The sequence below is a fragment of the Vipera berus genome (assembly GCF_964194415.1).
Source record: "Vipera berus genome assembly, chromosome: 2".
In the NCBI taxonomy this organism is placed as follows: Eukaryota; Metazoa; Chordata; class Lepidosauria; order Squamata; family Viperidae; genus Vipera; species Vipera berus.
Genome location: NC_138203.1, coordinates 53,429,506 through 53,455,079, shown reverse-complemented (window position 1 = coordinate 53,455,079; position 25,574 = coordinate 53,429,506). Strand labels below are relative to the sequence as shown.

The 25,574-nt window shown below is 35.4% G+C and overlaps 1 protein-coding gene across 1 annotated transcript in view; it reads right to left on the bottom strand.

Annotated features, from left to right (window-relative positions):
* Positions 1–25,574, bottom strand: part of HSD17B4 (hydroxysteroid 17-beta dehydrogenase 4) — a 69,918-nt gene that overhangs the window by 32,759 nt on the left and 11,585 nt on the right. Inside the window, exons 3-17 of the mRNA XM_081321586.1 lie at positions 23,214–23,321; positions 21,644–21,703; positions 20,923–20,944; positions 20,773–20,819; positions 20,590–20,674; positions 17,571–17,758; positions 17,367–17,458; positions 16,570–16,594; positions 15,849–15,977; positions 9,121–9,227; positions 6,826–7,062; positions 6,041–6,092; positions 5,255–5,326; positions 3,294–3,397; positions 2,682–2,747 (exon numbers count right to left, since the gene is read on the bottom strand). Of these exons, the coding sequence (XP_081177712.1) occupies positions 2,682–2,747; positions 3,294–3,397; positions 5,255–5,326; positions 6,041–6,092; positions 6,826–7,062; positions 9,121–9,227; positions 15,849–15,977; positions 16,570–16,594; positions 17,367–17,458; positions 17,571–17,758; positions 20,590–20,674; positions 20,773–20,819; positions 20,923–20,944; positions 21,644–21,703; positions 23,214–23,321 (1,394 nt within the window). The remainder of the gene's footprint in view (positions 1–2,681; positions 2,748–3,293; positions 3,398–5,254; positions 5,327–6,040; positions 6,093–6,825; positions 7,063–9,120; positions 9,228–15,848; positions 15,978–16,569; positions 16,595–17,366; positions 17,459–17,570; positions 17,759–20,589; positions 20,675–20,772; positions 20,820–20,922; positions 20,945–21,643; positions 21,704–23,213; positions 23,322–25,574) is intronic.

Here is a 25,574-nt window from a genome sequence, read left to right as displayed (position 1 = left end):
CTTGTGACCTCTCGTCTGGACTACTGCAACGCTCTCTACATGGGGCTTCCCTTGAGGACCACCCGGAGGCTCCAACTGGTACAGAATGCAGCCGCGAGAGTTGTGTTGGGAGTCTCCCGATGCTCCCACGTTACACCTCTGCTCCGTGAGCTGCATTGGTTGCCAGTTGTCTTCCGGGTGAGATTCAAGGTACTAGTAATGGTGTTTAAAGCCCTACATGGCAGGGGTCCGGAGTACCTTAGGGAACACCTGCTGCCGGCATCAACTTCCCTCCGCCCTGTGCGTTCCCACAGAGAGGGCCTCCTCAGGGTGCCACCGGTCAGAGAATGTAGATTGGTGGCCCCCAGGGGGAGATCTTTGTCTGTGGGCGCCCCAGAATTATGGAACCAGCTACCAGTTGAGCTCCGGACGGCGCCCGATCTCCGCTCCTTCCGCCGCGACCTAAAAACATACTTGTTCGAACAAGCCGGCCTGGCCTGAGGGGGGATTGGGGGGGTTATTATTATTTTATTGGGGTTATTTATTATGTATTAATTGTTCTTTTAACGGGCATATATTTAATTACTTTTAACTTTTGTAATTTTGTATTTTACTCTTGCCCTGTACACCGCCCTGAGTCCTTCGGGAGAAGGGCAGTATAGAAATATTAATAAATTAAATTAAATTAAATTAAATAAGTGGTGAAGGAAACAAAGAGAAAGGAATTCAACATATGAAAACTACCACAGACACAAAAAAAATCAAGACAATGAGAATATATCATTGTTACATCCAGCATTAATACTGTATGTATTCTTTATACTGAGGAAAAGAATGGAATTAAAAGTCCATTAGGTTAATTTTAAAAAATACAAAATATTACATGCGTTACCAATGATACAACTGTTGTCCCAAATGGCTGCTTGTTGTCATTGCCATTATTTGCCACCATTTATTTTCTCCTCACTGACTCCGTGATAGGAGTTTCTGAAAACTGATTTCTTATTAGCCCTTTTCCAAAAGCCATCACAGACAGATCAAGAGATGGCTCCCAATAGGGAAATAAATCCCCTGATAAAATATTTCTCCTTTCATTGATTTAAAACCTCATTCTGATAATTGGCAGTACAGAGAAGATCCTTTTAAACTCTGTAGTCAGAGCATCCCCCTGCGGGGGCGAAATGGATATTTTCATCCGTCCACAAATTGTTAACAATTAAATGCTTTTAGATTTAGTTCTATCTTCTGTCAACACTTTTGCTTGATGCAAAGATTAAACAGAAGAAAACACACTTGAAAGAAGCGCACCATTACAAAGAAATAACGGGAAGGATAGAAAAAAAGCACCATTTGCTTTTCATGGCTGAAAAAAAAGTCTTTTAAAATTTATGTTGAAACTTTTAGAACACATTACTTAATTCAGCCAGAATCCAAGCCAGTTACCTGATATTACAGATCACTGTATATTCTAATGACAACCTATTAGCGTTTTTCTCCCTCCTCCCTCCTGCCACTCCTCCTTCACTGTTTTAAGGCAGTGAACTTGCCTTAAATATCATGGACTGCTAGAGAAGATGGGAGACTTTGTAGAAATAATTGCTCTCTTGCACTCTCTTGTATGGCAGAAGTTATAAAACAATCGCTTCTGGATACCCTCAGGTCATTAAATTCTTTCCTTCATTGGCCCCCTCACAGTCAAGGAAATGAGCCTAGTGTTATACTTCTGGTCCTATTCTCCTTGGTCAGTCTTGATTCGTAGGCCAAAAACCTGACTTTACAGACTAGGGGCAAAGTCAGTGAGTCTGTGCAAAAGCAGATGGAAAGGGAAGAATATTCGCTATATGCTTCAAAGGCTGAGAGAGAGATAAGGAAAAGGACCTCAGGCTTCTGATGTGATAGCAGCCTCTGCTCCCTCCATCACTTCTGTCTTTATGCTTTCCAATGCCAGTCATGACAGATGATGGGGATTTTCAGTATGGAGTGAATGCAAGAAAGGTTTTGACAATGATTTAAACATCTGCTTAAGAACATTTCCTTCTTCCTTTGATTCCTTCTGCCTCTCTGCATATGACTGAGGCAAAGAGAGAAAGACTAATTCCTGCCAATAATTATTCAGCCACATATTAGAAAAGTGCACTGTGAATGGTTAAAGCTTCTGCTATTTAGTTCAACGCCATGTATAAAAACTGGTGCAAATGAAAACCTAGATTTTCCTCATTCAGAGTTGTTGAAGTGAGCTGGTATCTTCCCTCACTCCTGGGGAAGCTGAGGTTCAAATTTATTCTCATTCATAGAAGATCAGTGAGTGATGTTGGGCCCAGCCTACCCCAGAGGATTATTTCTGAGGAATTTACTGAACAAGTGAGATTGTTAGATCTGTATCCCACATTGACCTCCTAGGAAAAGGAGGGAAACAGGTTTTTTTAGATGTGATTATGTGAATATATTTATTTAAAGGACAAAGTTCTATTAATGGATGCTTAAAACATGTTTAAAATAGGAAGCATTAGGTGTTTGCAGTAGAATACAAGACCTAAGTTAGGTCTTGGATTCAAGCAGTTAAACTCTGTACTGCAAAATTTTAAAAATCATTGAGTCCTCTAATTTTAGTAGTAACTTAGTATTTATAAAAAAATGTGAACTGAGACTCCTCACATAAAATTGTACAGATGAAACATTTCACTAAGAAGCAAAGTATTTACCTGATCTGCTGTAGTGGCATCAGTGACTACAACATCTGGGGGCCTCTTGGGGGCTTCCTCTGTCACCTAAAGGAGAGGAATGAATAAATGAACAGAGAAACAAGCATTCTTTTTCTTTATGAAATGCCAGATATTTAATAGTTTTAAACAAATTGGTGAACTCTAAAACTTAACTAGAGTGGACAGTTTCTCATGTAGAGACCTTGTACTGAAAATTTGGCAGAGGTAATACTGAGAACATGGATTGCAGGGGGCAATCGATTGGTACACTGCAAAGTTTTAAGTTGATATAATAATACATCAAAGTAATATTAGGCCAAAAATCAGCACCCTGACCATCCTCCCTAAATAGCAAATGTTGCCAGGGAGCATATTATCTTTACCTCACTTTTACTTACAGTGCCCTACCATCAGTCGTACTTAGCACAACCAATGCAATAGATACATTCTGAGAGGGAGCATATTATGAGCTGGAAGGAACTTAGTGTGTGTGTGGGGGGGAAATCAACTTTAAAGTGAGTGAACTGAATACAGGGAGTAATTACTTTTATGACTGTTAAGTAATTGGCAGTACATTTGAAATTCAGTAGCCTAACACAAAATTAATATTACCTTGGCTTTCTCAGATGATCGCTTTCCCCCAAATCCTCCAGCTCCAACAACAAAGACAGAGAACTGATTATAGCACAAAAGATCCTTTCCATGGTATGTGTGTACTAGATAGGAATAGAAAGTCAAAAATGGTGCCTTTTTAATTTTAAACATACCATGGTTTGATTTTGTTTTTTTTAAATGAATAGAGTGGCTTGGGTGTAATACACTTTTCAAAGATAGAAACCTACAATCATTGGGAGAGTGTTAACTTTGCTGATGGTTCAATCTGGAAACTGAAATATTCACATATTTGAGGTTGTATTATTATTATTTGAAATTAATATAAGTATGACACTAAAATGATTGATGATTCTTAAGAGATGCTTTTGCCATCCTAGACTATATCACTGGTATATGGAATATATCATCCTGACTACAGCTATGAATGAACTGGGTAATGGTCAGCTAATTATAAAACACTAGAAGGGGAAGACTGGCTCCTGTTTTAGAACACTGGCAGGCATAAGTAATGTGTATATGAAATGCTGGTTCATTATAGTATTGAGTTATATTGTATACATGAGTTCAGGATTTCTTTCTTTGTTGTTATTCAGCGAAGGGAAGAAGAATGGACTAGGGTTATTTTTCTGCCCTCAGAGGGAGATAAGGAGGGCATGACTGTCCAGGCAATGTCCGGTACAAGAACTGGACTAAGATGAAACAGAGTTATTATATATGTTTAGTTTCAATTTAATAGGATTTTTAACCAAAATCACTTTGTTTTTCTGATACTGCTAGGATATTACTTATTGACTGCAACAAACTGGAAATGATATATTTAATTTCACCTCATTCAGATTACGTCCTCATCTTATGACCACAATTGAGCCCAAAATTTCTGTTGCTAAGCAAGATATTTGTTAAGTGAGTTTTGCCTCATTTCACAAGCTTTCTTCCCATGTTTGTTAAGTGAATCACTGCAATTGTTAGACACAATAAGTGAATGTGGGTTCCCCATTGCCTTTGTCTGTCAGAATGTCATAAAAGGTGGTCATGTGACCTCAGGACATTGCAACAATCATAAATATGAGTCAGTTGCCAAGTATCTGAATTTTGATCATGTGATCATGAGGATGCTGCAATGATCATGTGAAAAACGGTCATAAGTCACTTTTTTTAGTGCCATTTTAATGGTCACTAAATGAACTCTTGTAAGTCAAGAACTACCTGTATTATTCTATTTCTAGCCTTATCTCAAGGTTGGCATGTTCAGTTAAAGCCCTACAGAACTAATACTTTGGAACAGCTGAACATCTTTAGCACATCTAGAGGAATTAAAGTTACGTGAGGGTTTTCTATATGTTGTCATAAGGTTTTAATGCTCTACTCTATCACTTTCCCATCTGAGATCAGGAAACTAGCTAATGGTGACTATAAAACCTTGTCTGATGCCAGCTCTTTATCATTTTTTATTCTGAATGCTTTTATTTTATTTTGGACCAAGTCTTAAGTCACTACATGAACTAGGTTGAGACTTTATTTTACCCATTTGTTAAAATTTATGGTTTATTTTCATTGTTCATTTTAAGATTGGAAAAACTATTGTAGGAACAGCTGAAAGGAATTGTAAAGGTATTTTAAAACAGCAGATGACTTTTAAAATATATCTATGAATATGGTTATAAGTGAAAACAAGAAGAATGTCTGGTTGGGGTAAGAGACGCTAGGCTTCAGTATGCCTTCTAAAAAATCTTCAAACACACATATCACTACTTTTTCAGATTATTAGGCAGCATTGCAAAATTGGAAGAGCCACAATACTACTTTGTGGAAATGGAATGCTATGGGAATGGTTTGGAAAACCCAGGCAAAATTCATTTTATACAACTTTCTCCTGAGATGGCTTCCAAGTTATCATCAATGACTTTTCAGCACAGTTTCTACTCCAACCCCTCCATCACAAAATCCAAGAGAATTACCATCTAAGAGTATAAGAGCTCCTGAGCCTTTATCAAGAATGTCAGCAACAGTGGCTTGTGAAGTCAGTTTTCCTAAAATGTAAAAAAAAATTAAATAACAAATAAGCATTCAAAAAGAACAGATATTTTTCTGTTTTCTTCACATACTATCAATGTTTATTATTAATATGGCACAGAACAGGTATTACACAAAATGGTATTATTTGAACCAAGGAGATTTGAGGGCAACAACCAAGACCAATCAAGAAGGCAGGTGTAACCATGTGATTGAAGCCCCATTGTGATACTTATATAAAGGAGGCAGGGTTTCAACTAGATAATTGTGGCAATCATTTGAATTGTTTGACCCCCTTGCATGTCCTTGATTTGAATGCAAAAGGAGTATCCTTCTGCACAAAAACACTAATTCATCCTACAAAAAACGTGGTCTTCAGGAGCGTTGGAGTTTTCATTTTCATTATTCCTAGGTGGCACAGATTATTTGAACCTTAACCAATTTGGAGTCACTGTAGATGAAGATGATATTAAATACTTGCTATGCTCTTTGATGCATGATAGTACTTAGATTAGAACATCTTCCCTTAAGTGCAGGCAGAAAAGGTATAACTTAGCTATAGCTCTACAGTATTCAGAAGTGGTTCTATTCCAATGGAACTCCTATTCATATAATTTCAAAGAACTTAGAAAAAAACAATAACTATTCTTGAAAAAAGGAGAGAAATTGTGTGGTACATTTATGGGAATACAATATATTTTCTAATGGAATTAGATACATAAAAGTCTCACCCGATGTAGGAAGCGGTTTGTACAACTCCAAATACTGTTCACCATGTAAAGCCTAAGAAAAAAAGATTTTTCACAGAATATAGAACTATTTCACTGAAATATATACCAAACTTATTTTCTTAAATACATTACCAGTTTAATTTGGCAAAGTGGGGGAAAAAAACAGGACTAAAGTTCACATTGAGGATTTTCCCAATAAAAGGCATTACTTTTTTATCTGGTGAAAAGTAATGAAAGAAATGAGGCATTACCATTTTATGGCCTTGTAAATCTTCAGTGTCTGGAAGTGAATATGCCATTAGATGCAAAATATCCTTATCTCTACTAAGGATCCAATTTAAAAAGTAGCTTTCATTTAATTCACCTTTTTCCTTTCACTAAACTTTCAGTGACTTGGGTATTTCTTTAAAAATCATATTATCAGTATCTTTCCTAGCTTCTCTCTTTCTTTCTTCTGAAAGTAGAAATTAAAGTGCAAAATACCTCAAGCTCATTAGTACTTCATCCTGGCTTCAAAGAAGCATTGAAAAAACACCTACATGAAATGTCTAATCAAGCATATCCAATTACTTTGTTATTCCATCGCTACTAAATTGCTGTGATATTGATATTAATCCTACAGAATTGACTAAACCCAACTCCCAAACTTCCACGTTATCTTGGACACAGGAAAAATGGGAAGCCAAACTATGGATTTGACACTCAGATTCTAACCAAAGATTTTAAAGTTTTATATATTTAAAACTCTTTCCAATTCCTAATAAAACAAATTCAGTTGCTCTTACTCTTGTTACATCAATATTGAGTCCTGGAATACTGTATATGTCATGACCAAGCATGGAAGATTGAGCTGGTATGATTGCGAAAGTAGGAAGGCAGCAAAACTCTTCACTTCCTTCAAACAGGAATTTCAGATGGTCTGGATCCCTGCTAGACATACCCACTCCAAGGGCATACAAGATGGGCTGCAAATGAGTATATTCATATGCATACTCAGGGAGCTTCTGGCCAATGTATTTTGCCTGTGGGTATTAAATACACATGTTACTTGATTTAGATATTCAGCTAATAATATTTACCATTAGTTCAAGCAGCTTAAAGTGATTAATGTTTGTAAATAAATACTTGCCATAAGTGATGATAATTATCTCTAGTTGTTTCAAGGTGTATGTATACTTACAGGAAAAAATGTAGTTCACATTTCTTAGACAATGATTTTACATATTTTAATAGCACCTATTTTATTATATAAATGACACACTAAGCATTTTATGGAGTAATACCTTTTAACGACTAACATATAGGACAATATTGTTGCTGAACCCCCACTGCCAGTAAATCTAATCATTGTGAGAGTGAGACACTCCTAATGTATATTAAGGCATGGATAAACTATAAAAATCTTTTTATAAATTACGGCATAATCCTAATAAATCCTATCAAGATTTAAATCATTCTAAGCATAACACATCTTTTTTTAAATTCTAAGCATTAAAATGTCAGGAAAGCTGAAGGAAAAGGTGATATGGGTTAATTATAACCCCAGAGCAAATGCACCCTTATTTCGATATCTCGATGTAAGGTATCAGTTCAAACTTCTGTTAAAAACCATCTGTAGAATATGGTGTCAGATAAATAACAGAATAACAGAGTTAGAATTACTTTGGAAATCTTCTAGTCCAACCCGTGCTCAAGCAGGAGATCCAATATCACTCCAGACAAGCGACTGTCTAGTCTCTCCAGTGATGGAGCATGCACAACTTCTGATGGCAAGCTAGTTAATTGTCCTCACTGTTAGGAAATTTCTCCTTAGTTCTAGGCTGCTTCTCTCTTTGATCAGTTTCTATCCATTGTTTCTTATCTTGCCTTCTGGTGCTTTGGAAAATAGACTGACTTCCTCTTCTTTGTGACAGCCCCTCAAATGTTGGAAATAAAGGATAGAGGACCTGAATGTATCCACACTGTTTTCTATCTGGCTCACTACTTACGTCACGTTTGGTCCCTGCCTGATATCTCTAACTGGATCTGGCTTTTCATAAAATCTGGTGTTTTCATCCTCCAGTCTATCTCTCAATTGAGAAATATTTACTAAAATAGGTAGTCTCCAATTAACCATTCTTGTTATAGGAATGATTTTATTAAGCAGAATGATCAAATATTTCCAAAAGTGATCATGATATTTAATTGTGGAAGTCTAGGTGAGGCTTGCAGAAGTGAGGAAAGCAGGGGAAAATCCTGTTGTCAAAATGAAAGGAAGCTAACATGTTGAGATTCATCTATATTTCTACCATGTGTTTTTTAACTTAACTCTTCTATGATTAAACAATAGGTTCCACTTTTCTGTTTGCTAGGTGATCAAACACCATTTTTTTATCATATTCTGCAAAATGAAATATAGTAAGACAGCCTATAAGGTACAAATAATCCTAGGATAATAAATGTCCTCTCAATTCTTTAATTGTTTAAAAGGCACTGCTGCAGATATATTATCTGAAATATAAAGTGGTGGCACAGAGGTTAGAATACAGTACTGCAGACGAATTCTGCTGACTGCCGGTAGTTTGATTCTCACCAGCTCAAGTTTGACTCAGCCTTCCAAGGTCAGTAAAATGAGAACCCAGATTGTTGGGGACAATAGGCTGACTCTGTAAACCGCTTAGAGGGGACTGTAAAACACTGTGTAGCAGTATATAAGTTTAAGTACTATTGCTATAAAGTCACAATATTAGAATTATGAATTAGAATATTTTATTTTTGGCCAAAACTGTACTTTGTCTTAGTGCTTAGAGAACTTAAATGTATTTAACAAAACAAACTTCAATGGTCAGAATTTTCCAGAGCAAAAACAATTCATCTCTCATCAAATCAATGTAATGGTTTTTATAAATGTTATTTAAGGAAGAAAACAGTAAGACTGACAGAAAAATATTTTTGTACCTCTCTTTTTGATCACATTTTAAAACTGAACTTCTAAGACTATGTACTGCATCGCCTGATTCACATCTGTAAGACGTTTCCCGTGGTTTTAGACAAGTGGAATGTCTTCCAAGTACAATTATATACACATGCATTTTACTTACAGAGTTAATGTTTGAAGAGGATGTGGGCGCACTGTGGCTTATAGGATTTGGAGAGACATTCTGGGACTCTGCTTGATTCAGTACATCATTCAGAATAGCAAGTACATCTGGAAATAGAAAAAATAGTACTTTCAAAACTACAAAAAAGAAAATAGCCTTTCCATAGCTGTCTCTGGAGCTGTAACACAAGCAACTCGAAATGTTAACATGACATTTGATTTCACATGCAGTGGGTATCTTTTAACAGCATCAGATACATTTTGTAAATTACAGAAGTGTTACTTGACTGGAATGAATAAGAAACTGTCTATAGTAAGCAGGGATGATGTAGGTCAGTCTGCTATTCCTATACGTTGTGTTATTACAGTAGAAATGAATGGCTAATGTTCACATGGGTGCTTTGGAAATTGCATCTGACTGTCTTCACATAAGAGGACCGCTGGAAGCCGATTTCAAAGAATCACACTGAGGCAAAAAATTATTTGAAGAAAAGGACTCTGTTTGTATTCCTAAACATTGTAAAACATATTTTAATACTTTTATACAGGGTTGGCGGGAAGCAAAATCATTCTTTTTTAAATGAGGCTGGTGTAAGAATATTTAGATATAGATTGTACATACAGATTGTATTTCTTAGCCAATGCTGTCACAATGAGTGACAGATTGTTCTTCAGTTTGGTTTAATCCTATACTTTGTTCATATTGTTTGTGCAAAGTGAAATAAAGTAGGGGTTCAACGTGATCAATAAAAATATCTGTTTCAAAGCTCTATCCTGTTTCTTTAAATACATTTGGACAAACTTTACCTTGCACAAATGGTTACGGGGAGTTTTTGTCTTAAAAGTTTTTGAAGTAAGTAACACTGGGTCTTGACTTTACAAACCTTTAGTTAATAGCCCCATCTGGCCCAAAAATGTTTGGTACCAGAGAAGAGAATGTCATTGCAGAAAGGAAAAAAAAACAAAAACAAAACACTGTTCATCTGTGTCTAGCTACCATCTAGCTACTTAAAAAGCTATCCACCTTCGTATATGATGTCTTTATGGTATACTCATTCCCTGTTATCTCTGTATCTCATTTTAACTCAAAAGTTCAGCATGACCTTCTAACTGAACACAATATGTAGTTAAGACATGGCAGGTTGACAAATGAACATAAGAGCTAACAGAATTTCATTCCCAAGTCTGAGCCAACACAACATAATTGGCTAGTTTTAAGATATCACAGACTCCACATAAGCATATATCCAGATCAAATGTTATAGTAACTTATTACATTAATTATTCAATTGTTTAATAGTATTTTTTGGACAAAGATGCTATAATTATCTAGCAAAAAAACACACCACACAAAACATTGACATATTATTAAGGCTTATAATCATTTTATTAAGGTTATTACAAAAAGAAACCATTTTTGAAATGATACAACACTCAACTTTTCATGTTTGTTAATCTCAGTAAAATGAAATTTTAGATTATGTGCATTCAGAAACTAAATAACTGCATACCATTTTGAGCCATAGTTTATAATTCTATAAAGGATGGTTAGTACAGTCTATGCTTAGCACTTTTCTGGGGAAAACTGTATCACAGTTAATACCAGGCCCAAATTTAGTGAACCAGAAGAATTAGAAGTGATCCAGAAATGGCCCAGAATAAATTCATAAATTCAATATTAGCCCTACCTCCATGTATACCAATAGCAATGTTGGGATTAGAAATGGGCCTTCCATCAATAAATATAAGGGTAAAGAAAGCAATAATTTTATATTACAGGAATATAATATTATAGGAATATGCCTGATGGTGATTTGGCACAACAGTGCCTTCACAAAAAATTTAATGGTAACAGATGGATAAATTGGTGTCTAAAACTACTCTCACAATTCTCACTAGATCAAGGAACTTCTGAGTGATATAATTTAACATACATTATTGAAAAATTATATAGTTTTTAAAGATTTTAGACAAGATAGAAAGTAGGTGTGAAAGCTTAAGTGAGATAAGTAGTATCAATTCTTTTTAAAGAAGGACAAGGAATGTCATACTATTTAGTCTCCAACATCCCTGAGAGAAGCCTTTACAGAACTCTGTTTTCAAACAATGCCAACAGTTTATTTGGATGAAAGACAAAAAGGTTAACCAATTACACACCACTTTATGCATGTGTAATAACTTACAGGTGGAAGATTTGACCTACTGCAAACTTTATCAGGAGCACAGATTCACTCTTGTTAATCCAAGTGAATCAATCTGATGAAGACAAATATAACAAAGCAAATTTCATTGTTTACAATGGCTGCAAGGAAGATGCGAAAGGACAACTTGGCAAATAGTACTATTAATATTAGAGAGCATGTATTGAATGGCTGAAATTTTACATGTATTTTGCTAAAACCTATAGTTGCAAATAAATACAACTCTAGCTAATCCTTACAAATGATAGGTAAAAGCTTATGTTAATTAGTATTTTTGTACAATTATATATAATGGTTTGGTATATAACAGCTTTTCACAACATTAATTTACTTACATTAATGCTGTAACAGTTTTTAATAAAACTAGGATAGCTTTAATTTGCAGATATAAAGGAATATAGCCTTCAATTTTAATGTAAATACTCTAATTAGTTTTCCTTACTTCAATGTGTTCAGGCATTAAGGGAGAAAGTTTTTTTTAATTGTCTAATTTTCTAATGCTCTAACACAGAAAAACTAAATAGTCTCTCAGGTATGTGCAGCATTTTTCCCTCCGTCTTTTGCTTATTCTCACAGGTGAAGATTGAGAAGTTGGGCTCTCACCCAAAAAACATGCAAAATGCCTGATTTAGTAGAAAACTAAAAGGCACACTATACATAATAAGCTATTTTCTTATTGATGTGTCAAAATCAAAAAGAATAATGCAAAGCAAAACTAATAATTTTTGTATCAGATACCATGACTTGTCAGACTCATAGTTGATTATATGCCATGAACTCTTAGCAATCTGTCTCTAATCTTGAAACACTTGCATATTTACCTAAGATACCTATTTATCATACATAGGTAGCAATGGTCTGTGACATATTGTCCTATCTGGAGACTACCTGGATTTGCTAGAAAGGACATGGAGATGGGGAAATGTGCTTGAAATTGCTCTTTTCTGTGTTAAGTAGAGCTCAAAAACATAGGAAGCAACCTTACATTAACTCAGATCATTCATAAATTTAACCCAATACTGTCCACACTTACAGCAAGGATTTTTAAGGATTTGGGACACATCTAGATCCAAATCTTGGAACCTATAAAGAGACCTTACTGCATGCAAAGCATGTGTTGCATTCCTGAACAATTGCTCATCTATTCAGAAATATATTATGTACCCAAAATATTTATTTGAAACTAAGATATGGAGACGCGGTGGCTCAGTGGGTTAGGACGCTGAGCTTGTCGATCAGAAGGTCGGCAGTTTGGCGGGTCGAATCCCGAGTGCCGCGTAACAGAGTGAGCGCCTGTTACTCGTCCCAGCTTCTGCCAACCTAGCAGTTCGAAAGCACGTAAAAATGCAAGTAGAAAAATAGGGACCACTACGGTGGGAAGGTAACAGCGTTCCGTGCGCCTTTGGCGTTTAGTCATGCCAGCCACATGACCACGGAGATGTCCTTGGACAAGCGCTGGCTCTTCGGCTTTGAAACGGAGATGAGCACCGGCCCCTAGAGTCGGAAACGACTAGCACGCATGTGCGGGGGAACCTTTACCTTTACCTTAAGATATGGAGATAAAAGGAGTGCCACATCTTTGCACCTCGATATGCCTTTCTCCCCTAATTCTTCCAATAATTAGTACCTGTAGTACGTGCTTAGGCTTATTTATTCAAATTGTCCCAGAAACATAACCTGGACCTAATTTCCAGCATTCAATCCACAATTAGGTGCATAATAAATGCCAAATGATCAGTCCTAAAATAAGGTTGTAGTTAGTTTTTTTAAAAAAATCAATCAATTAAAAAGTCTTTTCATGGCCATAGCCATTCCCAATCACATTAAAATTGATTTTCACTGTTAAATAATGAAGGTAGGATTATTGAATTGACAGTCAATTAACAGGAATTTCTCAACTATCATTTTGATTCCTTTGAAAAAGGAAGAGTAGGTGATCCTTTTGAATAATGTATATGCCTATCATTTTATTGATCTGTTGTTGGAATTATATACCTAAAATGTATATCAATCTATATGAATTGATAAATGATTAAGCATATATTTACACATAGACCCATCTGATTAGCTTGTTGCCAACAATTTATGTAGCATCAATACAACTTAACTCCCAAGAGTCTTACAACTAGACTACTGTCATTCCTCAGGAAACAAACTTAAAAAAATGTGCTTTATAACTTGCTGTTTAACTCAGTAAACTCCTATGACAGAGAAATAAATTTCATCTCTTTTGTAATATAATATATTTGTATACAGGATGATGGGAAATTTTTGGATTATATGCAGGTGTCTAATTTTAAAAGCTGAATTTCCTTTGAAACCTGCTAATTTTAAACAAATAAAATACTACTAAATCTTACATTCCCACAAGGTATACCAAACTAGTTTTGTACATTGCAACTGCAGCAAGGATATTTTACTTTTGGTATTAGAAAGTATATGTAGATAGTTGTGCAGAAGAATGTTTAAATAGGTTGTCAGAATATGCCTCAATGTTTAAAATAACTGCATTTGAAAAATAATCTGATCTAAAATTTAATTCAATTTGCAAATGATTTATGGATTATAATTCCATTTATGGGATTGCACCACTTCTTAAAATTTGGGCTCTTTTAACCTAAAATATTATAATTTTCAATTACCTGATAATTTAAGTTACAACTCACAAAAACATACGCTTCTTAATAGCAGTAGTCAGAAAATATGTTATCAAATTCCTCCTAATGTTGGTTGCCATAAATTAACATGTTTCGCCCTTTTCACTCAATACAGATCTTTCATTCTTCAGATAGAAATTACTGTAATTCTTTATTTTCATGATTTATACCAGGCTAAATACTGCCATTGATATGTATGTTCTAATGGAATTTGAACAATGATCTGCACATTTAATAATAGAATAAGATATTAAATTGTGTAAAAGTAATGAAATATTGAAAGATATTCAAATTCTTGGATTTAAATATCCCAAATCTCAAGCAATTATTAAATTCTAATGAATTCAGTCTTATTTAATTCAATGATTTGTACATACTTCATTTTATTTCTGCTTCCTGCTTTTTTTCTTGTTTGTTCCTTGTTTTTTTCTTACTTTCTTAAAAATCTTTGAAAACAATATTATAGTAATAATAAAAGGAAATCAAATTTTTGAAACACTTCCATTCCTACCTTTAATTAATCTGGATTCTTCAATTCCTTAAAATATTTTCAGTCTCATGTTAGCTTCCAGCTTATTTTATAAGAAGGGAATTAAATTGCTTTAAAACGACTCTCTACCCACACCTCACACCAAATTGGATTTTGGAATGTAAAAGATTTTATATAAATGCTGTCTTAAAATCAAAAACATCAACAGACCCCAATCAATTTACTTTGACTGCACTGGACATAATTTAACTGTTTTCTACCACACTCTGAAGTGAAAACCCAAGCTCTTTGACCTTTAATCATTTTTAGCAAATAATAAACTTTTGTTTAACAGCACCCAAGAGTACAACTGCAAAAGATTATAGATTGCTATTATTTATTAATTTATTTATTAATTAGATTTCTATACCGCCCTATTCCTGAAGGACTCAGGGCAGTTTACAGGGCAAAGTTAAAAACAGTTAAAACAGTACAAAAGTTAGAATACAGTTAAAATTAAAATAGAATTAAATAACGTTAGCCCAAATTTAAAATTTAATTTAAAATAGACTTCGAAGATGAACTGAAGAAAATATGTGACGATCGACTGAGGAAAAAACATGGATTTCAGTTTGGAAGATTAAAGTTAGTAGCAAAAACAGAAGAAATGCTTCAGAGATGGTATCTCACTTAGAATGTATACTGCTCAAAAAAATAAAGGGAACACTTAAACAACACAATGTACTGTATTTAATAGTAGGATGTCTTATCTTGTGTTCCCTTTATTTTTTTGAGCAGTATATATTGCCCTTGTCCAAACTTATGAGAATTTGACAACTTTATCTTGCCATGCATATACAGGAAAAGGCACATTTTATGGTGATTTTGTAGTATCTTATAGAAGTTTTTATAAAGCTGAAAACAAAATGACTTATCAAGCAAATTGCAAAACACAGACTTTGAAATATGTGTAACATAGACAATAAAACATTAAGCAGCAAAGTGTTAAATGCGTTTTTCTTAACAGCAACAAGTTATAGTCCAGATCTGGAACTACATCAAAGTAGACTAAAGTTTTGGGATGAAACTTTGGATTTTAGCCATTATGGAAAAGGTAATTTATAAATTAGTAGCATTAATGAAAGAAAATGGAAACATTTTATGCAAATTGGTATGACTTTATCTACTTATACAAAAATTTATGACATCTTAAATTTTTTAAAATTTTTGGGGAAAATGAAATATTATGGAAAAAAGTTTATTTTCTAAAGCTATATGGAGGACATAAGTAGATGAATACACACACAAAAACACACACACACAAATATTAAAATAAAAATAAATCATTATGCATTTTTATTTTTACATACTGTAGTATGTAATGAATTTAAATAGCTTGTACCTCCAATATCTTTAGGTTTTTGGGCATTATCAAAATTACAGATCTTTTCCCAATTATGTTCCACAATTTCTGGTGACATTGGGTGGTTCTTCTGCCTGACAACAGCTCCCAGGGATCTCTCCCAGCGTACTAAGAAAATAACAATCAGAAAGGATATTAAACTCCAATTAAAAATAGTCATTCAGGTGTAACTGCATCACTAGTTTCTTTTATACATGTTAGATTTTTCTGATCAAAACAAAGAATGGATTATCTTCCCTGCTGGTAGCAAACTAGAATTTAGCATATTGTGTAATTCTTGAGGACTTTGAATTAGAGTATTTATTCCAATCTGAATATATGAACCTGCTGCAGTTTCTCTTGATTTGTTATCAACATATTGTTTGGAGTTGGAGACCAAAACCATTTTGACAGCTAAGAACAGAAATGGCAGAATTAAAAAAAGTTGAGGATCCCAGTGAATTTAAAGCAAAAGTAACTGCATTTACCAACTATCTATGATTAATCTCTTTAACCAAACCAAATAAATAAATCAACAAAATCCAATCCTAATATAGTAAGAAAGAGAATAAGGGCAGGAAACTCAGATGGAAAATCTCTGAAATTATCCTCAAATTCTACTATTAAAATGAAATGACTTAATGTTATATCCTAATTTAGTTTGGATTTTGTGTCGAATTCAGAGTCTTTAAGACTAGACCAAATGAGCAAGAAGACTTACATTTTCCAATCCAGCCAGCTCCAACCTGCAACATACATTTTAAAAATCAATATAATTTACAAAGAAAAATTGAAAATGAAGAGTGGACAGCAAATTATGTGGGAGTGGTTCCCATTTAATCAGAACAGATTAGTTCCAATAGGTCAAAATGTGCATTTTACTTTTTACTTCCATACGAAGTTGATTCTTATAAAAGGCACTATGATTAGATTTAGTTCAAATCAACCAATACATGACCAGCTTTAAACAAGGCTGGGCATTAGCTTCTTATATTACAAGGCATTGTTCCGATTTTTGTGTCCTGTCTCCTCAGTTTCTCCCACATAACAGTCAGTCAAATATTGTTTAGGTTCTGAGCATGCTCATTCTCACAGGTTTTAGTATTTAAGATTATTTTTTAAAGATTTTCATATTTCTGCAAAAAGTGGGATTATTGCAACTCAACTAATATTTCTCTCTTCCCTGTGGCCCTTGCCATTTTGACTGTGAAAGTAGTGAATTGGAGTATCGAATTAGAATACATGAAGGATGAGGCCATCAAAGGAGTTCTTTCTTTTTATAGCAATTATTACCCAAGGTTCAACATGTGTTCGAATCTTTTCAATAAATGTACTTTTCACCAGTTTGATCAAACATTTGATTGCAAATCCATTGCTGTTTTTCAATTTCAACATGATATTAACATGATTACTGCATGGATTTGAATTATGAAAATAAGGGAGAGGGAGAGGGAAAGAGAAGGAAAACATGATGGATGCAAGAAACATTGCTGAGAAAGGACAATGCATGGATATTACCTCAAACAGTCCACTGGTCTCTTGACATCTTTCATGACAAAGCCAAAGGACAAGAGGAGCCACATATTCTGGTTTGAAGGCTTCCACCATAGCTAGGGAAAATGAAATTTATACAAAACAGGCCTCAGGAGTAGAGAACAGAAGAGATATTTTACCATATACTCTGGCTAATTTGTTGAGAATATTTGTATATTGTATATTTACCTGGAGGCATAACAGTTTGCGTCAACCTGGAGCCTGCTGTGGGAGCAATTGTGTTGCAGTGGATGTTGTACTTCTTGCCTTCAATTGCAAGTGTGTTTGCCAGACCCAAAAGGCCAAGTTTGGCAGCACTGTAATTAGCCTGGCCAAAGTTCCCATATATTCCAGCACCTGAGGAAGTCATGATTATTCTTGAAAATAAACAGTAAGAAATTGTGAGATTAGAACACAGCAACAAAAAGTCTGATGGAAGATTGAAGGAGAATCCCATCAGTAAAAGCAATAGAATTAGGTGGTACTACATGAAAAAACATCCGGCTCAATTCATTAACCTCTCTATAAAAAGCAGCAAAATGATGTAAAAGTTTTGCTGATTAGACAACATTGTCGTTTAACAAACTCTTAGAAGTGCCAATGAACATTTGCTAAATAGAACATAAGCTGTTTTCAATATATTCTCTTATTCTGCATTAGGCTTCATAAAAAATATAGAAGTAGCTGTGTTTAAGGAACCCATTGAGCATGTTCCCATGACTACCGTCAGACAACATTTAATCCAGTATCTTTGAAGAGCTGATATGCATGGAGTGACTACAAAGGTTATATTTCATAACTATTGAATATAGACATAGGCCCTAGTTGAGTCACAGAGCTTTATTGCAAATAAATTTGCTTTCAGAACATGTTGTTGGTAATGAAAACTAGTTGAATGTAGAAGAAAACAACATCAAAGAGTTGCAAGAAAAAAGTCACATTATTTAGCAATAACTTACAGAAAACAGTTTATAAAAAGAATAAGCAAAAATGAATGCAGAAAAATTAAAAACAGAGTAAAAAACTCTTTTCTAATGTGATCATTATTTCTAAACTTATCCTATTTAAATGTGATTAAGTGCAATTAATGACACAGATGCAATTGGAAAAAGCCTCTTTTCCTGAAAAGATATTCAATTTTAGATTAAATCTTTCAAAATTTAAAGCAGTCAAATTATTCAGAGAACTAGCATTTCCCACAAACAGCAGGAGTAGCTTTCAGTCCTTACTGAGAGCTATTCTTATTATTTCGGTGAAATACTTGTTAACAATGTTTTGGCTTTGGGGATAATGGAAAAAAACCCTACTTAAAAACAGCTTCCAATGTGTATCATATACGTTTCCCTGAAAATAAGACCAGTCTTTTTTTTTTGCCTCCAAAAGAGGCACTAGGTCTAATTTTAAGGGGATGTCTTATCCTCTTACCTCAGGACCGCCACAGCCAGGCCTCCCATGGCCCGACACCTCTTGCACCACCGCGTGACCTCTGCGGCTGCTCATGGCTGGAGGCCACGTGGTACATCGCGCTTGTGCCCCACTCGGGGCAGGAAGCAATGTGGCACATCGTGCTGTGGCATGTGTGAGTGGCAGCACTGACGCAACACACATAGCCTCCTGCCATGAGTGGTGGCACCGTCAAGATGCAAATGGCCTGCTAAGAGTGGCAGCACCAGCGCAACTAACCACCTGACCTCCTGCCATGAGCAGCCGCCAGCAACCAGAAGTAGTAGCCTGGGCTGCTGTTGCCGCTGCCACAAGGCGAAGCAGGTTTTGAGGCGTGGGAGGCCTGGCTGCGGCGGCCCTGAGGTAAACAGGTGCATAGGTTTGTGGGGCAGCTCCATCCCCTACTCCCGCCCTAGCTTGATTTTTACATGTGCGCCTTGCCCCCCTCTTGTACAAACATATGGTGGGATGAGTGGGCAGAGTCTTAACTAGGGCTTATTTTGGAGGTAGGGCTTATATTATTTATTTTATTTATTTATTTATTTATTTATTTATTTATTTATTTATTTATTTAAATTTATATGCTGCCCTTCTCCCTAAGGACTCACGGCGGCTCACAACAATAAAAATTTAAAAAGAACAAACATAGAAAGAAAATTTAAAAAGAATTAAACTAGTAAATACAATGATAACATGACAATTTAAAACCCAGTAAAACCTAATTAAAATACGTAGTCAGTCCAGACCCGCTTGTTGAAACAACCAAGTCTTCAGGTCACGACGGAAGGACCGAAGGTCAGATGCCGTCTGCAGCTCCAGAGGTAGTTCGTTCCAAAGGGTCGGCACGCCCACAAAAAAGGCTCTCCCCCTGGGGGCCGCCAGCCGGCATTGCCTGGCAGATGGCACCCTGAGGAGGCCAATTCTGTGGGAGCGAACGGGGCGATGGGAGGTTGACAATGGCAGCAGGTGGTCTCGCAAATACCCCGGGCCTAAGCCATGTAGGGCTTTAAAGGTTATTACCAGCACCTTAAAACGCACTCGGAGAGCAACCGGAAGCCAATGCAGCTTGCGCAGGAGTGGTGTAACATGGGAGTACCAAGATACTCCCATAAGCATATTAGGCGCAAACATAAAAGTTAAACTAGGTCTTCCGGGAAAACATAGGTAGCACTTCCAGAATTCAGCATCTCCATTGCCATCATCTCCAACTTGTGGATTTCAGCCATGGCTAATTATAATTTCCATGGTGTCATAAAAGAACAGAACAGGTTGTGCTCTGGGCTTCCAATTAAACACTATTGCAAATGGTACCACTGTGGCAGACCTCTAATTACTTTTCCAACCTACTGCAATACCCAGTAAGAAACTATCCATGGTAAATTCTCGTCTACTATCCCAACTTTAGGATGCAGTTGGAAATCTTAGGCAAAATTTCTAGATTCAGTTGCAGCAGCTACAATATGGGAAATGAAGTTTATATGGTCGTAGGAATAATTATAAAGAATGCAGTTTCTTCAGCACTGTTTATATTAGTAATTATATTGCTGCTTTTTGTTAAAAAGAAATCTAATAATATTCTGATATATATTACTGTTTGGTTGTTTGTAGAAAATAAGGGGTATACTAGATATAGTTTTACATGATGAAGATTTTTTGAGAAATATATGTTTATACAGTATAATCACCAGCCACTTTTTCTGTGACTAATCTAGACAGTCTTGGACTGATCAGTATATACATTTGGTGAGCAAACATGTCTACTTACCTTCCAAATTTCTGATTTTTCATATGGTTCCATGCAGCTCGGGTTACCAGAAAGGATCCCCTCAAATGAACTTTGTGAATTATATCTAGAAACAATTCAACATTGATTATATCTATTCATTAAATACATTAAGAACATAATATGTTTATTTAAAAAATGGACTGTGGTACATAATCAACTTACCCCAGTCTTCGTCACTGATCCTAGAAAATGAACGATCCCTCAAGATACTACATGTCAAAAAGGAAAAAAAAGAAGAGGAAAATTAACATAAACTGAATCAAAAATATTCCAGTGTATTGGAAAAAGAAAATAACATTCAGATCAACTTACCCAGCATTATTGATCAGAATATCTGTAAATTAAATTCATAAAAAAATATTAAGAAACAAAGTTAGTTATTCTTGCTTCTGACATGAAGGATAACATTAACATACCATTTGCATTTAATTTTGTCCTTACCAAAATCGATAAAGGAAATAGATTTTCAGAATTATTGTGGCTGTAAAAGACTGGCAAACAACTTTGACACTGCCTGTAGGACTGAACTATGATAATCTCCTAAGCAGCAAAAATGAACTCAGATATAGAAAGGGACCCTCTGTATTTTTTGTAGAATGAATTTAATGGTTTCAAAATTCTGGGCAAGTGTAGCAGGCAGTCATTTGCTTGCTTTCTGCAATAGGTTAAACAGGCTTAACAGCCTCATTGTAATTCAAATGCATTTCTGTATCTCTATGAAGTAACATTTGTAAAATAAGGAAAAAGGAACATGCTGATGCATGCTATAATAACTATTTGCTGGTACAGCAAGTCCACGTTTCAGGCCACCATTCCATTTAGCATAAATATGCAGCGCTGCTAGTGGGGAAAAAGATCTTATCTAAAAGAATAATCATAACAGTTTTTGCATGTGTGTAGCTTACAGTGAAAAAGTGAAAACTCTTATGAGGATTCTTTATTGCTGCTCCATTTTTTCATGAAACAATACAGAATAATGGTAAGGAGTCCAGCTAATCTAATCCCACAAACTATGCCTCTGTTTGAAATATACCTATTTTTCCAAAAGCATCCAGAGTGGCTTGCACAAGCTTCTCACCGGCTTCCACTGAATCTGAGGGGGGAACAAACCAACAGGAAAGAAAGAAACACAGAGATCAGAATCTATTGAAATGACCGAGATCCTAGCACAATGGGAGGGAACATGAAATGGTAACAGAATGTAATCTTCAGGGAATATTCTGTACAAATATTTTCTTTCATAAGCAAGTTATTCATTGGTATGCACTAACCAATGATAGCAAGTTCATGACAGATAAAGATAGAAGTTGTTCCTATGACTGCAGCTATTGAAATCTTTCAGCTGTATTCATAATTCCCTGAGGTACAACTAACAAAAGTGGGTAGCTATGGTTAGAAAAACAGGTTCCACATGGGAAAGAAATACTGAATTGGATTCTAAATGTTCTTTTTTATGAATAGGGGAATTTAGGTTTGGGCATAAAAGCCAATATCCTCACTTCCCAGTTATGTCCCTATCTCCCCAAAATATCCTACCCAAAGAGATGCCTTTCAGGAATGACTGCAAAAATAGGTACATGGGTCTGCTTATGGTAGCACTAGATGCAATAAATCTGCAAATGATTGTATCCAAGTTTTCTTATGGTCAGAAAAACAAGGATTGTAAATGACATTTGGAAAAGCTTGAATATGAAATTAGGAGAATGCGGTTACTCTTAAATGATGAAATGAATTTTTCGACATCACACATCATACAGTGGCACATAATATTCCTAGAGGGGAGATTATAACAACTCACTTGCATAGTATATTTATCGTGTGCGAAGTTTAAGTGTGCACTATTATTTCTTTAACCACACAAAACTCTGGGAAGTATAATAAATATATACAAATTAAAGAATATACTATTCTTCCCCAAAGATCCCCAAGCTTTTAAAATAGGGATATCAGTTTTACCTGGATTTTATTTTACGTAATGCATCTATATAATATATATTTCAAAACCAAACACCACAACGCATGAATAAGAATTTAATGGGCAGTGAACCTCATTTTAAAATGAATGGAATTATGGATCATGGCTCAATATTATACAGCAGGGGTCGTCATCCCCCGGTCAGTGGACCAGTATCGGGCTGCAGCATGCCAGAAACCAGGCCACGAACAAGTGAAGCCCCATCTGCGGGATGCAGGCAGCAAACAAAACCACACCCCCTCTGGTCTGTGGAAAAACCTCTCTCCACAGAACTGGCCCCTGGTGCCCAAAAGGTTGGAGGCCACTGCTATACAGTATATATATCTAACGTGGATTTACAATCACAAACAATCCTTGAATGCATTAAATATCATGAAATTCAAGGCACATCAGATCTTTTTCCGATTGGTGGCATGACCACTTTCTATTGACTGGAATAATTTAGCATGAGACATCATTTAAAACTTCAAGGAACTTTCTGATTTTGTATTGATTATTATTTACAACAATCACCTCAATGATAGAATGGCAGATGCTTGTCTCCAGATCTGTAGCATGCACCATTGTAAAATTACAGCTGTTATTTATCTGCAGATATTTTCACTGGAATGGAGTGGGAGAAACATACCATAATTAGCTACTGCTTTTCCACCTTTGGCTCGTATTTCTTGTACAACTTTGTCAGCAGCTGAAGAACTCTTTCCATGTCCCTTGATGTCGCCTCCAAGATCATTCACTGTGACAGATGTAAAAAAGACAAAGAGAGACAGAGAAATTGAGTCCAACTAGTGCTTAGATAAAATAGCTGTCATATTCTGCAGTCTTCAGTGACCATTCGGGCATTGCCTCACTGGTATAGTGAAGATTTCATGCTGTAATGAATGTTAATGAAGATTCATAGTTCTCCAAGTAGCATTGTCTGGAAGTTGAGTGATGCCAACAGGATTTTTTTTCTTGTTGATTTAAAACATTTCAATGCTTACTCAAGGATATTAGAAGACTGAAGAAGCTATTTGAATAAGCAGTAGAACATTTCAAATCAACAAGAAAAGAGATCCAGTTGTTATAACTCAATTTCCAGATGCTGTAATTTATGTGTGAATTTCAGGCTTCAGGTTGGTGAGGCCAAGTGACAGACGTGCTAGCATCTCCTATGAAAGTGTGACAACAGTATAAGTAGTTGCCATCCTGCAGATAACTGAACTGAGTCTTTCTCAGAGTTTATGTTGAATATACTGTTAATATTGTTAATATCTTTCCACAAACTGCTATCTGAAAAGGTCTTTTTATTCTTGCAGCAGCTTTGCAGATATTAAGCAGTTTAACTTATCCAATCAACTGCTCTAAGTACTAAATACCATTCAGTTTCATTAATTTTAATGAGTGGCTTCTTCAAAAAAATATTATATATTTTTTTAAGACTCACATGGAAGCCTGAAAAAAACTCTGGCTATTTTAATGAATACCAGAGTTCAGGTAGCCCTCAACTTACAATTGATCACCTAGCAACCATTTAAAGCAGACGTGTCAAACTTGTGACATTACGTGACATCGCACAACATATTGGGATGGTTTTGCAATTGCCGGCAATGGGGTGGGTGTGGCTTCTGGATGACGCATCCGGCCCGTGGGCCGGCAGTTTAACACCCCTGATTTAAAGCTATGACATACCTCCCCATGGCTACATATGATCCAGATTTGAAATTCAACGGCTAGAAAGGCCCTCCCATTTTGGGTGCTCAGCAACCAGCCACCATTTACAGACATTTGCAGGATCCAGCAGTCACAATTTATATACTTTTTTTGCTGGAAACTGGCATTTACGTCTAGTTCCTGACAATTCATTGTGGACAATGAATTCACTTAATGGCCATGGTGATTCACTTCATGACCACAAAAAAAAGATTGGGTGTAGGCATATGGTGACCCACTTCATGATCAGGATGACTTAACAAATGTAATTACAGGTTTAATTACACTCATATGTGAAGGGCTACCTGTAGTGCTACATTTCTTTTATTTATTTTCTTTACTAACAGCTCAGCCCACCAGGTCAAAGAAGTCGTTCTTTTCAACCAGGCCTCAGACCTAATTTACTTTTATACAGAGAGCGCTTACTGATTTATTTTTATAGTACAAACCTTCAGATCAAAAGACTCTGAAGGGGTAAAATAAATTATACATTTTAAAAAGATTTTCAGAAAGAATATATAAAGACCATCTCATGCAACATGACAAGTTCAATCTTTCTTTCATGGAATAGGTGAAAATACTTTGAAGAATCTTGAGAAATCATCAAGTAATCCATATTTTTGATGAGTAGGGACACCATGGGAAAACATTTGTGAGAACAGTTGTGTGCTGGATGCACAATTAATGTAAGCTGTATACAAAAATGTGGACAAACTTTTTGTGGCAATAAGCACAAAAGTCACTGATTTTTTGAAAGTGCTGATCAACCTTTGACAGAGCCAAGAATTTACTACTCCTTCACAAACTATTTTTAATCTAAAAAGCCATTCCAAAACACTGCATTTTTTTCATGATGAATGGAGTGCTCTCTATCTAAATAATACAGAAAATTCCAAATTTAGCAATAATACCAGAAAATAATTCATCTAAAAGAACAGTTCAAGATAGAACAAAGTATATTAACAAAATCTGTTTTTATGAAGCAGCATCTCCCCCATGTGGTCAAACCTAAAAATGTTTTAACCAGAAAAATATGTTTAATCATTTATTTGGATGACAGACTATATTCAAAATACACAGAATACATTTTAGTCACCAGGAGTTGAGCTTGATTCAAGTGAGTCTTTATGTTTCAATTTGCAGTACATTTAAAGGAACCACTTGGGGGGAGGGGGGAAACTGACTTCAAAATCAACTATTTTACATTTCCAGCATTACTTTATTTCAACTAGATATTGCATTTTTTTAAAAAATTGCCTTCATTTTCTTTACTAGCTATTCTTCCTTTTGCTTCCAA